This window comes from Lithobates pipiens, unplaced genomic scaffold, assembly GCF_037356315.1.
Source record: "Lithobates pipiens isolate NorthernLeopardFrog02 unplaced genomic scaffold, aLitPip1_a1.2 Scaffold_19, whole genome shotgun sequence".
Taxonomy (NCBI): domain Eukaryota; kingdom Metazoa; phylum Chordata; class Amphibia; order Anura; family Ranidae; genus Lithobates; species Lithobates pipiens.
Genome location: NW_027507764.1, coordinates 220,011,695 through 220,027,179, shown reverse-complemented (window position 1 = coordinate 220,027,179; position 15,485 = coordinate 220,011,695). Strand labels below are relative to the sequence as shown.

The 15,485-nt window shown below is 43.1% G+C and overlaps 1 protein-coding gene across 6 annotated transcripts in view; it reads right to left on the bottom strand.

Annotated features, from left to right (window-relative positions):
- Positions 1-15,485, bottom strand: part of PDE1C (phosphodiesterase 1C) — a 1,119,495-nt gene that overhangs the window by 99,783 nt on the left and 1,004,227 nt on the right. For all 6 annotated transcript variants that reach the window (XM_077491703.1, XM_077491702.1, XM_077491705.1 and 3 more), the window contains 2 exons: positions 6,633-6,753; positions 3,199-3,374 (listed from right to left, as the gene is read on the bottom strand). In XM_077491703.1, the coding sequence (XP_077347829.1) occupies positions 3,199-3,374; positions 6,633-6,753 (297 nt within the window). The remainder of the gene's footprint in view (positions 1-3,198; positions 3,375-6,632; positions 6,754-15,485) is intronic.

Below are 15,485 nucleotides of genomic sequence, written 5' to 3'. Positions count from 1 at the left end.
AGGGAATCTTACACCAATTCTGCTTTGATGCTAGATCGGCTGTCCAAGGCTTTACCCATAAGGCCCACTTTGCCATAACAGAGTGCAGCATTGAATTGGCTCAACACCGGATTGTGTCAATTGCAGCTTCTCCCAAGAAATCCACCGCCAACTTAAGCTCCTCCAGAGCTTTAATTATGTAATCTTTGGGAACATCTTGGTGCAGGGCTTTCTCAACATTTTCCGTCCAAGACCTGATGGCATTGGAAACGGATGTCAGCGCAATGGCTGGTCTGCAAGCTGCCCCTGCCGCTAGATAGCTCCACTTGAGGTCTAGGTCCATACGTCTAGAGGATCCTTGAAGGATGTTGAATCCTCCATTGGCAGTGTTACATTTTTTGCCAGACGCGCTACTGCTGCATCAACCACTGGCATTGAGCTCAAGGACTGAGTATCCAAATCTGCCAAAGGATACAGTTTGGTTAAATGGGCTAGAGAAAAATTCTTGTCAGTTTTGTTCCACTCATCCTCTATAATCTCCCTGATCTCCCCCATTAATGGGAAGAAGATCTGCTTTCTCTTGAGGAATGGGAAATAGGTTTTTGATTTTTGAGGAGGTTCTTTCGGGTCTTCCCAGGCAATGGTGCTCCTCACTGCTTGTACAAAGGGTTAGAACCAGGGATAAATTGAAACCAGATAGTTCAGTATCATCTGAGGACTCCTCTGATGAATCTACCAGTGTAGTTTGTTTAGCGGTTTTCCCTGATGGAGACAAAGGAGTACTAACAGCTGATGGACCCGGTATGACGGGGTCTACATCCAATATTTGTGCAGCTTGTGAAACCGGATGAGCAGGAATCATGGCCGTCAATTCAGAAATAGAGTCTCTCAGGGTTTGCTTAAGTGGGTCAACCACCTGTTGGCCTTCTAATTCCCGGTTAGCTGCGTAATCCCTGAGACAGTCCCTGCAGACAAGTTTATCAGGGAGTGGAACTGCGCCACAGGCCCAGCATTTCCTTGACGCCCACCGTGGAGGCGAATGACGACGTCTATAAGATCCTGATCTTCTGGAAGATTTATGGTAAGAAGAGCGTGACCTCCGCTCAGGACTATCGTCATTGTCATGGCGCCTTGAGGATTTTCTGGACCGCTTTTGAAGGAAGAGGTCTGAAACAAACCAAGTTTGTTTATCAGTGGTGCACTCTTTTTTTTTTTTTTTTTTTTTTTTTTTTAAATACTCATACAGGTGGTCCACATACCTATTGGATACAAGGGGATCTTGGCTATGAGACAAATGGCTCATGGTGAATTATGGGCAGGAGGATCAGCTGAGGAAATACGGAAAAAATAAAAAAAATAGAACCCCAAAGAAATACCTAAAAAAAAAATCATAATGGCAGTGAGATTTAAAGGTGAGACATACCTGTTTGTTGAAACGCTTTTGAGCTGCAGGGCACACACTGGTTACGAGGCGCAGCCCTGAACTCACTAAGGCACTAACTTTTATACGGAGAGAGGGTGGGAACACTCCATTAATTAATTAAATAAATTAAAACCTGAAATCAATTAAATTTAGCCCTTACTGGCAACAACTACTGGGTTGGGTGGACTGGGAATAAAAGTCTTAAAGGGGACAAACTTTACTTTGGTCTGAACACCTCACACATTTTTCTCCTATTTATTTTTCTTAAAGAAAAAAATACTTGTTACTAACAATTAAACCCTGCCGCTCTTACTTAAAAGGAACAAAATCTAACCTGACCCAAGGAACGAGAAAGAAAGCTAATCCTCCTGCTGTCTCCACCAACATTTGTTCGTTGTTGAATTTATCAGCAGATTGCTGTGAGGAAACGCTGCAAGACCCCAAAAGATCCTCAGATGGGGTTCCCAGTCTTAGCGCTAATAGCGCCCCAAAAACAGGGACTGCGCATGGGAGATGCTTAACCCGGCAGACACTGCCGACTGCAGAGGTATGGACATACTGCTACTCTTCACCAGTCAAGAGGTATGAGGAAAAAAAAAAGAAGAATGTTGGGGGAGGGACAATGTCCTTTAATTTATGCTATTCATTAGTCCTGACGGCGGAGCTCTATCTATGTATGCTGCCATGGAGGCACCAGGAAAATGCATTCATTTATGTCTAAATGATGGCACTATCGTTTGAGCTCAGGGCCGTATGTTTTTCGAAAAATTAGGTTTGGCCTATTTTTCGCATAGTGCATGGCCAGCATAAGTCTAGAATTACAACTAAATGTCAACTAACTGCATAATGAAAAATGGTAAACCCGATTTGTTGTTAGGTTGTTTTATGTATTTATTTTTTAATTCAACGGTTTTAAATATTTCTATTATTTGTGTAAAATGTGTGTACAATTTATTTTACTTAATGTTAATATTTAATACAATAAATCTATTACTCTGGTGCGACAGGGCATTCTGGGTTTTCTAAAAAGAAATCACAGCAGCATCTGTTTCTTTTAAAACTGTCATCTTTTGATTAAATCTTTAATGTACAGAGCACAGAAAAACTTGGACAGAGGGGGTCATCTAAGCTTGAAAGTAGAATTATAGGCAAAACTTTTTTTTTTATTATTATTATTATTATTTTGGATAGAGGAAGAGAGGGTTATAACTACTGTCAGTTTTTATTTCTACCATCTGTGTGCCATTGAAGAGATGTAGCTTAATTTCCTGTCCCATAGCCAAAACTGGAACAGAGAGAAAATTCCTGATAATTAAGGCAATCCCTTGGGGCCCCTAGGTCACCAGAACTAGTGTCCTCATTGGAAGATTTCCCCTCTATTACTTTTTTGGGCGACAGCCCAAAATTTGAGATTTTACTTTCTCTTTCAATGATAATGGTAAATAGAAGAAATAGAGAGGATGAATCTCCCTGATGGGGGCACTGAAAACAACAAACATCAAATCCCACTCTACCCTATCCAAAATGTAAAAAAAAGTTTTGAGGATAGTTACACTAGAATTTTTTAGTAAAGCAGGTGAATTAGAAAACTAGACTGCCTTTTACAAGTTTATCAGACTAACTGCTGGCTAACAATTGTGTGCATGAAATTTTCTTATGCAGTTTAAAACATCTATATGGCTACAATATATATTTTAAATGTAATTTATTCTTGAACATCTACTGAAGCCACCTTAGGGTAAAATAATAACATGTATTACTTTTATAAAGACTTATTAATTCTGCATATGACTCACCTTTGGCTGCTTGCGTCTTCCACTTTTCTCTATTCTGTAGTACAACGTCATACCATGTACTTTTAAAACTTTTGAAGTCCACAGTGAGGATTGAACAATTCAAAGAGGCACTTCCTTCTGATCCAGTGCTTTTCACACTCGATCGTTTAATGTCTGAGGGAGTTATGCTGTTTAAACTGAAAAATTAATGAATGCAATTCATTTGTTAGAAAAGTGATTACACATAGAAAGATCAAAAGGGTTATTTTCCTAAGCTTGCTTTGTAATAAATGAGTAAACATAAGGTAAAATATCATATTCTACTTCCAACTTTTGTGTGTGTTTTTTATTTTTTTTTATTTTTTTTTTATTTACATAGAACTACTACACATTTTGTGTCAATTTAGTGAAAACACAAGAGTCAGGGAATGGGTGCTGGGTTTTTGGAGCCATATCTCTGTATTGGTACCTGTTTTCCTCTGGGATTTCTAGATTTTTCAAATATTCCCTCACTTATTGCACCTTGCATTTATTTTTTATTACTTTGACTCAATCATTTACTCAGTTTGTTTTCAGTTGGTCTTCATTTACAAGAAAACTGTATACTGTAGACGCAACAGTCTAGGTCGAAAATAAATAAAGGTGACAGGCACTACAGGTAATACAAATAAGACAACGTTATCTACTGCCTCTGCTAGAAAAGTCAATTTCAATGGCAATTCCGCTAAAAAATTTGCCAGACTTTCAGTCGCTTACCAACAGGAGTACTCTTAATGCCTTGTACACACGATCGGGCTTTCTGACAACAAAACGGTGGATTTTTGTTCGAAGGGTATTGGCTCCAACTTGTCTTGCATACACACGGTCACACAAATGTTGGCCAACAATTACGAACATAGTGACATATAAAACGTACAAGATAACTCCATTATGTAAGCTAGTTTGACTGAGCGCTTCTGGCTCATCCTTGATTCCAAGCATGTATGTACTTTTGTGCAACGGACTTGTGTACACATTATTGGAAAGTCCGACAACAAACATTTGTTGGCAGAAATTTGAGAACCTGCTAGCCAACATTTGTTGGTGGAAAGTCCGACAACAAATGTCTGATGGAGCATACACATGGTCGGACTTACCACCAACAAGCTCACATCCAACATTTCCTGTCGGAAAATCCAATCGTGTGTATGCAGCACTACACTTCAATGGGGAATACAAGCAAAGTTTTATTTTAGTTGTAAGAGTTGGAAGCTCTGCCGTTTTTTCTATTGATTTGCCCCTGGTGCTTGCATCTAAAAGCTTGTCTTGGTGAACATTTACATGGTATAAACATACATGAACTTGTTGCACACAGACTGCAATGGAAATCTGTCAGAGGTTCTAGTCCTTCTACATTTGTTCCACAAATAGCTTTTTTTTCTGTTTTTGCTCTATTCTAAAATTCTCCACGCCCACTTCCTGTTCTAGCGAGCACACAAAAGTACAGAAAAGTCTCCTCAGCCATAACTTTGGCACCAGTAAAAACTGGGAAGACCATGTAACCCTTTCATCCCTATGAAGACTTTAAAACGTTGATACCATGAAACGACACGATTAACGCACATCCAATGCAGGAGAAAACATAAGGTGCAGGTAGGAAGCTTTATAATGCCTTTAAAGTGGGAGCAGTTCCAAACACAAGGCTTAACAGTTCCTTCACTTTCACTACAATCACTCCTTGAAGTTCTTCAATACACTGAGCTTCCGGTTTCTCACTAGACCCACTGATTCACTGCCACTGAATCCTTCAGTTCCTCCAATATTCACAGTGGTATCTTCCTCAAGCGTCACCCCCGCTCTCTGCTGGGTCCCTATCTTAGCACCCCAATACTTCTCAAGCCTGTTCGGTCCCTAGTTTGACACACAAGGCTGCTCTGCAAGCATCACCTCCACTGGCTGGGTCCTTGACTTGATCACTGCCTGAAGTTTCCCGATTCTCCACGTGCCATTCAGAAAGAATACTGCTCTGGTACTTGCTTCAGTTACTCACTGTGGTCCCTGGTAATAACGTGGATAGTTCCTTGGTGACAGCTTCTCCTCTACCTCCAACTACTGATAGGTTCTCCGGCCAGCAAAACCATCACTTCTGGTTGGACTGCAAGCCGCAATCCCAACCCTGTGCTGACTCTTGCTTCTGTATAGACCCTCAGATAGCCTAGCAGCCAGGTGCCCCTGGGATAGGCCCAATCTCTGGCCTAGCAGCCCGGAGCAACATGTCACACGTCCACCCAGACAGCTGTCCAGGTGGCACAGAGCACCTGACCTCCCCGGATATATAGGCTCTCCCAGCAGGCCAATGGATTCAAGAAAACCCATGCCCAGTGACTGAGATATTCCATATACCCATAACCTGACCTTGCATTGCCCTTCTCGTATCTAGTATCACCAAGTACCTGGCCACCTAGTGGTAGAAAATAAAAGTGCAACAAGACCAAACTTGGGGAGAAATCAATAGATCTCTAGCAATGAACCAGGATAACTACTCCTGGCAAGTACATTTGTGAGGAGCAACTCTGTCTAAACTCCAGGGTGCTACATCTATGAAATAATATCCTTTACAATGACCAAATTACCTATTATTTGCAAAAAAGACCAAAATAAATGTTTAACCCCTTCATGATCGAGGTACAACAAATCTTAAAGCCTGAACATAGTTTTGCAATTTTGGAAAACTGTACATATCAACTACGGTAATTGGTGTATCCAGGTGAATTTGTGTCGAGGACCAATTGTGCTTTCATTTGGTGGTAAATGGCAACAGATATTTCCTATTTTTTTGATTATTAAAGGAAAACTGGCAATACCACATATATGTATATTGTGTGTTATATATGTACCTCTAGTAAGACCCAGTAACAATATTGTGCAGTTTTTTTTTGTTTTTTTTTTAATCCTACATAAAACACACTGATAATAATTTAATTAAATTTTAATCCTGCCTAAAATGCACTGACCCTGACCTTTGACCCTGATCATGACTTTAACCCTGGTCCCGTCTGTGACCTAGATCAGACCCTGGTCTAGAAATTTTTTTCTTAATTTAGTCATTTATTTTTACACACAGTTCTTTATGTTTCCACTCCTTTTTTCAATTCAAGAGGAGAAAACAAAAAACAGGGGTGGACTAAACAGTGTCTGATCACTGTGATAGCCAGTCAGAGGTTGTCACAGGGATCAGGAAATTGGGAACCAGGCCTCTCAGTGAGAGCCTGGTCTCTTATGCACTGTGTGGCCACTACCAGCATAAGTACGCATATAAATGGCCCCATGGATAAAAACTCACATCTGTGAAGCCGCAAATATGTGTAAAGTCAGTGGGAAGGGGTTAATATTTGATTTTCTTCCTACATAGTTTCTGCACCTCTCCGCATTCATTGATAATATGTGCAAACTGTCTCTGTGTAATAAATCTTTACCTAGATCGCCTAAATCCTGTGAGCCCAGACCGTGAGGCTTCATCAATGAGCGGAATTACAATCTTCTCTGTCATGTCTGTCAACACAGTAAATGTTGGCTCCACGATGAAGTCTATAAATCCTAAAATTGCAATGAAATAATAAGCCAATGTCAGTGTCCAATTCTTTTCCTTATGACTGAACCAAACAAACTTACAGAAATTATTTTTATTGCCCATTGGTAACCAAAATGTTTTTATACAACATTGATATATTCAAACTCTCCTCTAGATGGAGCCAAAGTATAAATAGTGAGGTTTTTATTCCTGCAAGATAAAAGCTACCAATCTACTGAAAGCGATTGTACAAAAGATGATGGATGTTAATATACTTTCAAAGATGTTTATTTAATACAAAAATACATGAAATACACAATTTCCAATGAGGCAATGAAAAACTGTTGTGATTACATGTAAAACCTGCGATCAAAGAAGAGTAAGACAGTGAACCATGATTTGGCTTTGTAATCCTTGCGAGGCCCTCTCGCATTTTGGCTTGTGTAGCAGGATCCTTGGGGGAAGCACTCCTGGCACCCCTTATAAGATCACACTGTGCCCGGAGGACCACCCCAATAATCCATGAGGAAGCAATGAGCCTTGCAGAGGATAGAAATGCACTAAACCAAACCTTCACGCCTAGGGAAAAGGACCATTTGTCAAACTGTCATTAAGGTAACTGACCTGTGGGTTCATTTTGAATGTTACAATGGACCATAGTGTGGGAGAAAAGGGAGAGAATAGAAGAAAGTGGATGGTCATGAGAAGAGAAAAGAGGAGGAAGAGCCAATCAACAGGAAGGGAGGTATTCGCTAAGTGATAGCGACTATTTGTTAGACCTGTATTCTAAGTATGAAAGACATGCCCACATGCAAGGGCCCAAGGTTCCCAGATATTTTCAAATGTAGAGGTTGTATCGGCTAAGATGCTAGTCAACCTCTCCCGGGACATAACGCTCAAGATCTTTCATTTGGCAGCTAAGAAGGAGACCCTGGGTTGTTTCCAAGCTTTGGCTATGGTCAACTTGGTCCGTAGCAACATAAAATGGATCGATTTACGGTTGGCTTTGGATGTTCTAGGAAGGTTCGAGTTAAGGAGAGCAATGGCTTGTGTTCTTGGTAGCCTGTAACTTGTCACTTTTTGGATCAAGGAAAAAGATCCTGTTCCAGAACGACCTAATTTCCGGGACACTCCCACCGATAAATGTTAATATAATATGAGCAATCGCTGGTTCTGCAATGTGAGAATGAACTACTGAAGTAGGCAAGTCCTGAACTTGCGACCAACTCTGAAAATTACCTGTGCAGGCATTGCATGCCTGTTTTTCCTGGACTTGAGGTCATATACAGCAAGCAACACCAAAATCTCTAACATTAAGGTTTTTAATAATGTTCAATATTTCTGCACTGGCATATCTGCTAACTGTACAGAGGTGTCCATTTATGAAACAGAGAAGAGCCAAGATCCTGATGATCACAGCTGATCTCTCAGGTGTGCCAGTTTATGAAGCTGAGATGAGGAGTGGAGAACATGTTCTTCACTTCTCATCACAGGACACACCCTTTTGTCCTTCAATTTTACACAGATGGCCGGTTTATGAAGATGGGATCTGAAGATCTCACTGGCCATCTCTGTAAAATATCTCTGTCCCAGAATCTCCAGCTCAGATGTGGAGAATATGGGTGAGAAGCTGCTATGATGTGAGGAAGGAGGCTTCTTTCTTCCTAATATCAGCAACAGCAAGCTTAATGATCAATACAAACAATAACTATATATGTTTATCTGTGTCTTATACATACAATATATATATATATATATATATATATATATATATATATACACATACTGTATAGTTATAATGTATTCTCTTTTAGGACCCATTCACATCTGAGCAAGGCAGAATTGCGCAATTCTTGTCACGATTCCATACTGCTGTAAAATTGTCTCAAAATACGCAATGCGCTTTTAAATGCCATTCATTGTTAATGACACCACAAATGCAGTTAGACATGCATTTTGTCACACATTTTCATTTGACAAATACACTACCATTGTTCTAAAACGTGCTTTGAAAAAGCACACAATACTCCATGCCCAAAAAATGTTCAATTTTGCTTTTTGGGCCTTATTTGTGCGCATATCGGTACAGTTTGTAATGCACCTTTTGCTGCTTTTTTCAACGCACATTTTGGCGTGTTTTTTAAAATGCATTTTACCACATTTTTATGTGCATTTTGGTCCTTTTTTAACATGTATTTTGACTATTTTTTTTACCTTTATTTTTGTGTGCTTTCTGGAAAAACATACAAAATGCATGATATGCCTGTGGTGCCTATCATTTTTAATGGCTAGCAAATGTGCTGTTTACCAAAATACACATAAAAAACAAATCTAAATACATGTTAAAAAAGTGCCATGCTACTTGCTAAAAGAAGCGCCAAAATGTGTGGTACAAACCACACCAAAATGCCTGTTAAAATAACCTGTGCCAAAATGTGTGCTGTATTTAAAAAAAGTGCTAAAATGCACAATAAGAAGATCCATGGGCAGATGCACGTTTAAAAAATACTGCATGTTGAAAAACTGCAAAATGCGCAATAAAAAGGGGCCAAAAAATAAACATTTAAAGAATGTGCCAAAATGTGTATAAAAAAAAAAGTGCCAGTGATCAGTGCTTATTATTGTCATGTAATGACACAGTCTTTTTAACTTTGGTTTTACTTTTAAAAAACTCAGCTGCTCCTGTAATCACACAGATATCTCACCAGATCATAGATCAGGTGTTCTCAGAGGAAAAACTTCCCTCTTCTCCTTCTGAATATATACCCCTATTTTTTGTGTATTTCTTGCACTGTGGCTCAAATATTACTGCAAGTATCTAAATGGATGTTCGGCTTCGAATACACACATTACTGATAGGACCTCATTAATCAGGAGCACTCGGATATGCAATCATATGCTATACATTCTGAAGGCAAAAGCCAGCCCACCATTTACTGCCTATAGCTACTGGTCAACATAATTTTATGGGCAAAACAACAAGTTCACTTTAATCCCCTCCAAGCTGCACATACTCTCCTTTCCCTCCGATCAGAAACCTTAGATCTGACGAAGGGCTGTTTCTTTCCAATCCAAGTTGCTTTAGATCACTTGTCAGTGCAGAAGGCCTGAATGACCATTTCATGTTGCCCTTGGACCTCTCCTGAAGCTGCAGCACCCCCCACCCAGTTTCTGCCCCACCTTGTAACAGCAGTTGGCAGCAGAGAAGAGGACTTCTCCATGAAGCTGCAGCACCTGTCTCTGCCTCCCCTGGTCTCAGCATTCAGCATACTCTGGCAGTTGACTCCAGCCCTTCTTTGGTCTTCCCCTGCTTCCAAGTTATATCTCCAGCTTCTTCCCATTAGCAGCAGAAGGTAAGGAGGGGCACAATGATGTTAGAGGCATTGGGGGTGGCTCTTTACATTCTTTACATCTGGTATGGGGGGGGGGGGGGGGGTTGCTCTGGACATCTGCTTGTGATTTATTATGAGAATACAATTCTATGCCAGTTGGAAAGAAGGGCCACAGACCACTGGTATCATCCACAAAAAGACCCCCTACCTGTACTTTTTAGGGTGCTGATTGCTAATTTATTATCTGCTCCTTCCTGTAGGAACTCCAAAACTGGAGCAATCTGTCTTGGTGACCTAGCTGAAGTCCTGCACCAGGAGTTAAACACTTTCCAGTATTTGAAGTAGATTGCCCTGGTGACCTTTTTCCTACTGGACAACAGGGTAGCAACCAACTTATCTGTGAGCCCCTTATTCAAGAGCTGCTCTTCAGAAACCTAGCCGTAAGCCTTAGCTTTGCTAGATCTTGATGGATTAGAGGGCCCTGTCGAAGGAGATCTTCTCTTAGGGGGAGATGCCAGAACGGTCTTTGCTGCATCTGCAGAAGGGCCGAGAACCACGGTCTTTTGGGCCAAAAGGGGTGATCAGAATTACCCCTGCTTCTTCTCTTCTGATTTTGCCTAACACCTGGGGAATCAACTTAAACGAGGGAAAGGCAAAGCATAGGCGAAAATTCCAGCTGTGTGTTAAGGCATCCACTCTCAACGACCTCTCGTGCCTGTTCAGGAAAAAAAATATAAGAGGGACCTGGGCATTTTCCCGGGTGGCAAAGAGATCTACCTCTGGCTGACCCCATCTCTCCCCGATCAGTCTGAAGACCTCCGGATTCAACTGCCACTCTGCCCCTAGGACCTGGTTCCTGCTGAGGAAGTCTGCTTTTTCGCTTTAGGACCCTTTTAGGTGGATCGCTGACAAGGATCGATGCTATGTCCAGCCCAGGATACTTCTTGCTAGATCCTGAAGTGCCCTGCTTCTGGTTCCTCCCTGTCTGTTCAAGTATGCCACCGCCGTGGCATTGTCCGATAGGATCTGGACGTGTTGTTTCTGAACAATCTCTGAGAAGGCCAACATTGTCCTTTCTACTGCCTTCAGCTCCCTCCAATTTGAGGACCTCTCCGCCTCTTCTATGGACCATGCACCCTGGACCCACTGGGTGTCCACATGGGCCCCCCAACCCCAGGCGCTGGCATCGGTTGTCAGACGCACCTGGACCGGGAAGGACCACAACAGGCCTTCCAAAAGCACCCCTTGGACTCTCCACCACCACAGACTTCTTCTTACCGAGGTGGGAATCCTTACCAGATCGATCGTCTAGAGAACTCTGTTGACGATCCCAGACCCTTAGTAGGAAGGCCTGAAGTGATGCCTTGCACATTGGACCACCGGAATGGAGGAAGTCAAAGTCCCCAGAACTGACATAACCCTCCTGATGGATCGGGGCTGTATGCATTGTAGATGGGCTACCCCCTGTACCAGTTTCTCCTTCTTTTCTTCTGGCAGGAAGATCTTTTAGTCTATGGAACTGATTCGAAACCCCAGGAATGTCACTTCCTGAGCGGGCACCAAATTTGATTTCTGAAGGTTTATGATCCAACCCAACTCCCTTAGGTGGATGCAAGCTCTGTCGAGGTCCCTCTGCAACCCCTCCTTGGTCTGGGCAAAAAATAACAAATCGTCCAGATAGGGAATCACTGAGATTCCCTCCAGGCGAAGGGGAGCTAATGCTTCCGCCATCATCTTGGCGAATACCCTCGGGGACGATGACAGACCGAAAGGGAGGGCTTTGAACTGAAGGTAAATTACCTTGCTCCCTTCCTTTAGTGCCAACCACAAGTATCTCTGAGATCTGCTCTAAATCAGGACACGGAGATACGTATCCTGTAAATCTATGGATGCCATATAGCACCCCAGGTTCAGGAGGTTTCTTACAGAAAAAATAGAATCCATTGGAAACCTCTCGTACCACACTGATGTGTTTAGACCCTTGAGGTTCAAAATGAGATGGAACTTTCCCGAAGGCTTTCTGACCAGGAATACATGGGAGTAAAATCCCTGGCCTAGTTCCTCTGCTGGGACTGGCCAAACGACCCCCTGAAACATCAGGTCCTGAATTAAGGACTTCATAGCAAGGGCCTTGGCCGGGTCCCTGGTTACATTGGTGACCAGGAATCTTTGAGGGGGAAACTCTGTAAATTTGATTTTGTAACCCCGGGAGACCATTGTCAAAATAAACTGATTCTGAGTAATGGCCTCCCACTGAGGGAGAATCCCCTGAAGTCTCCCCCCTACCCTGACTAGAGAGTCATTGTGGCTTGGTGGAAGATGCAGGAGGATTGAGGAGCACTCCTTTACCCTTGGGCTTCTGCGCCCAAGACTTCCTCCTGTTTTGTGTCCTATCCTCGGCCTGTCCCCTGGGCCCCCCGAAAAAAAAGTTTTCGTGTTTGCGCTGGCTTTTTCTTTACCGGAAAGGACTTTTTCCTATCCGCCGTTCGATCCAGAATAGAATCTAACTCAGAACCAAACAACAAATCCCCTGCAAAAGGGAAGCCACATAACCTATTTTTCGAGGCCGCATCCCCTGGCCAAGTCTTCCGCCACAACGCCCTTCTAACCAAGTTGGTCAGGGCGGCTGACCTGGCTGTCATACGGACAGACTCCGCCGAGGCATCAGCAATGTATGCAATTGCCGCAGACAGAATAGCAAAGGAATCCAGAATCTCCTGCTTAGGGGAATCAGCCAAAATGTGAGATTTTAACTGGTTAACCCAATGGTCCAGATTTCTTGCCACACAGGTTGTTGTCATGGACGGTTTCAAATTCATCATCACTGACTGCCAGGACCTTTTTAGAAGCAGATCCATCTTCTTATCCATAGGTTCCTTCAGTGTGCCCATATCTTCAAAAGCTAGATACGTTGATTTCGAAAACCTGAGAAAAGGCTGAGTCTAGCTTTGGGACCTTGTTCCAAACTAGGTCTGGGTTATCTTCAAAAGGAAACCTCTTCCTGTGTGCTCTGGAAAAAAAGTTTTTTTTCTCTGGCTCCAACCATTCTTTTTTAATCATGTCAGATACCAGGGAATGCACAGGGAAGGTGCAAGATCTGGAATCTCCTAACCCTGCATACATTCGATCGTGCAAGGAGAGCTCCTTCTTTTCCTCTTCAATACCTAAGTGGCATATATCACTTTAAGGAGGCCTCCCACTTCTTCCAATGACAACTTGTATTTGGAAGCTGCATCCTCTTCCTCAGAGTCCGACTCCTCTAAGGCCAGAGAAAAGGAATCCTGTGAGGTGTCCTGGGACAAACCTCCCCCCGTCAGCAACTGACAACCTCCTGGGAAGACTGCTGGGCTCTAGACTAGCCTGATGTTCCAGGCTCCTCTGACAACTTAGATCTGAAAGCCTGAAAGGTAGCTTTAAGCTCATCCTTAATGGTTAACACTAAGTCACCACACAATGACAGGGACTCCTCCCTGACTAGGCTTGCAATACAAGACGCACAAAGCATCTTGGCCCAGGTTTTGCTAAGTTTTTCCTTGCAGACAGGACATGTTCTCTTAACTGGTTGGGCAGAACTCTTCGCCTAAACAAACAGAAAGAGACAAGGAAACAACCCAAGCTGTTTTTTTTTTGCAAACAAAAAAAAATGCAAATATCACCCAGGTGCAGCTAAGGGAGAAACAAACCATTCCCAGTGCCCCAGCAAGCCAACACCCCCGGAACTTCCACCATTGCAACACATACCAAGGGTGGGGGTTGCGGGGAAGTGAGGGGGGGAAGGGTGATCACCCCCCCCCCCCACACAGGAGCATAGGATCCAGCCATCAAAGCACTGCTCCTACCTTCACCTTGCTGGCGCCTTGGCTTGCCCACTTGTCTGTATCACTCTCCATCGCACACAGAACCAGCACCGCAGGTCCCAGATTCAAAAACGCCGCTGCACCTGACCAGAACCGGAAATAAGGCGCCAGTTGATCCTCCTCTCTCCCCCTGCGTTCCAGTGCCAGGAAATGACGTGGCGCGCTGCCGGAAGTCTCGCCCCCATTTCCGAAGACGACCGCTTGATTGAAACATGGTGCAGCCTCCACTCTGATGCCAGGGAACAGGACTTCCGACATACTGGCTCTCCCCGAGCATGGAAGGGGGAAAGAGAGCCCATGGGACCATCCACACTGGGAGGCAAATAGGAGGACCAGCTCCTAAAAAGAAAAACCTAGGTGAGAGAAAGACCTCCAGGACCACCCCAGAGATCATAGCTTCCACCGGAGGTGTTCCTCCAGGTTGGAGGAAACACAAGAAACTGAGGAGACTTCCCTAAAAAAGCTCTGATGGAGGAGGTGTTTCCTGTGGGAGGTGGAGCCATGATCTCTCGGGTGGCTGTCCTGAAAGTTGTTTTGGAAAGGACAATTAAATAAATCTGTTGCTTTGTTTTAACCGCTTCCCGACCGCCTCACGCCGATATACGCCGCAGAAGGGCAGGCACAGGCAGAACCACGTACCTGTACGCTGCTCTTTAAAAGGCGGTGGGGGTGTGCGCTCGCAGGATGCTCCGTGAGTCCGGTCGCGGGTCCAACGGACTTGATCACCATGGGGATACCCGCGATCACCTCACGGAGAGGAAGAACGGGGAGATTCTAAAGTAAACAAGCATCTCCCTGTTATGCCTAGCAACAGTGACACTGATCTCTGCTCCCTGTGATCGGAGCAGAGACCAGTGATCTGTAAAACACAGCCACGCCCCCCCACAGTTAGCAACATGCCCCAGGACACATTTAACCCCTACACTCCACCTAGTGGTTAACCCCTTCACTGCCAGTGTCATTTACACAGGAATCAGTGCATTTGTATAGGACTGATTGCTGTATAAATGACAATGGTCCCAAAAATGTGTAAAAAATATCCGATGTGTCTGCCATAATGTTGCAGTCATGATAAAAATCGCAGATCGCCGCCATTTAAAAAAATATATATATTAATAAGAATGCGCAAACCAATCAATCGCTTATTGTAATTTTTTTTTTACCAAAAATATGTAGAAGAATACGTATCGGCCTAAACTGAGGAAAAAAATCTTTTTTTATATATTTTTGGGGGATATTTATTATAGCAAAAAGTAAAAAGTAATGCGTTTTTCAAAATTATTGCTCTTTTTTTGTTTATGTGATCAACTGCCACCAAAAGAAAGCTCTATTTGTGGGGAAAAAAGGACATACATTTTGTTTGGGGGCCACATCATATGACCGCGCAATTGTCAGTTAAAGTGACGCAGTGCCGAATCGCAAAACGTGCTCTGGTCAGGAAGGGGATAAATTCTTCCGGGGCTGAAGTGGCTAAGCATGATGAGCAGGCTTTAGTAACTAATAGTTAATGAGAGGGTGGAAGAGGATGGACAACTACTGTAGGAAATGTCAGCATTTCAGTATCAGAGT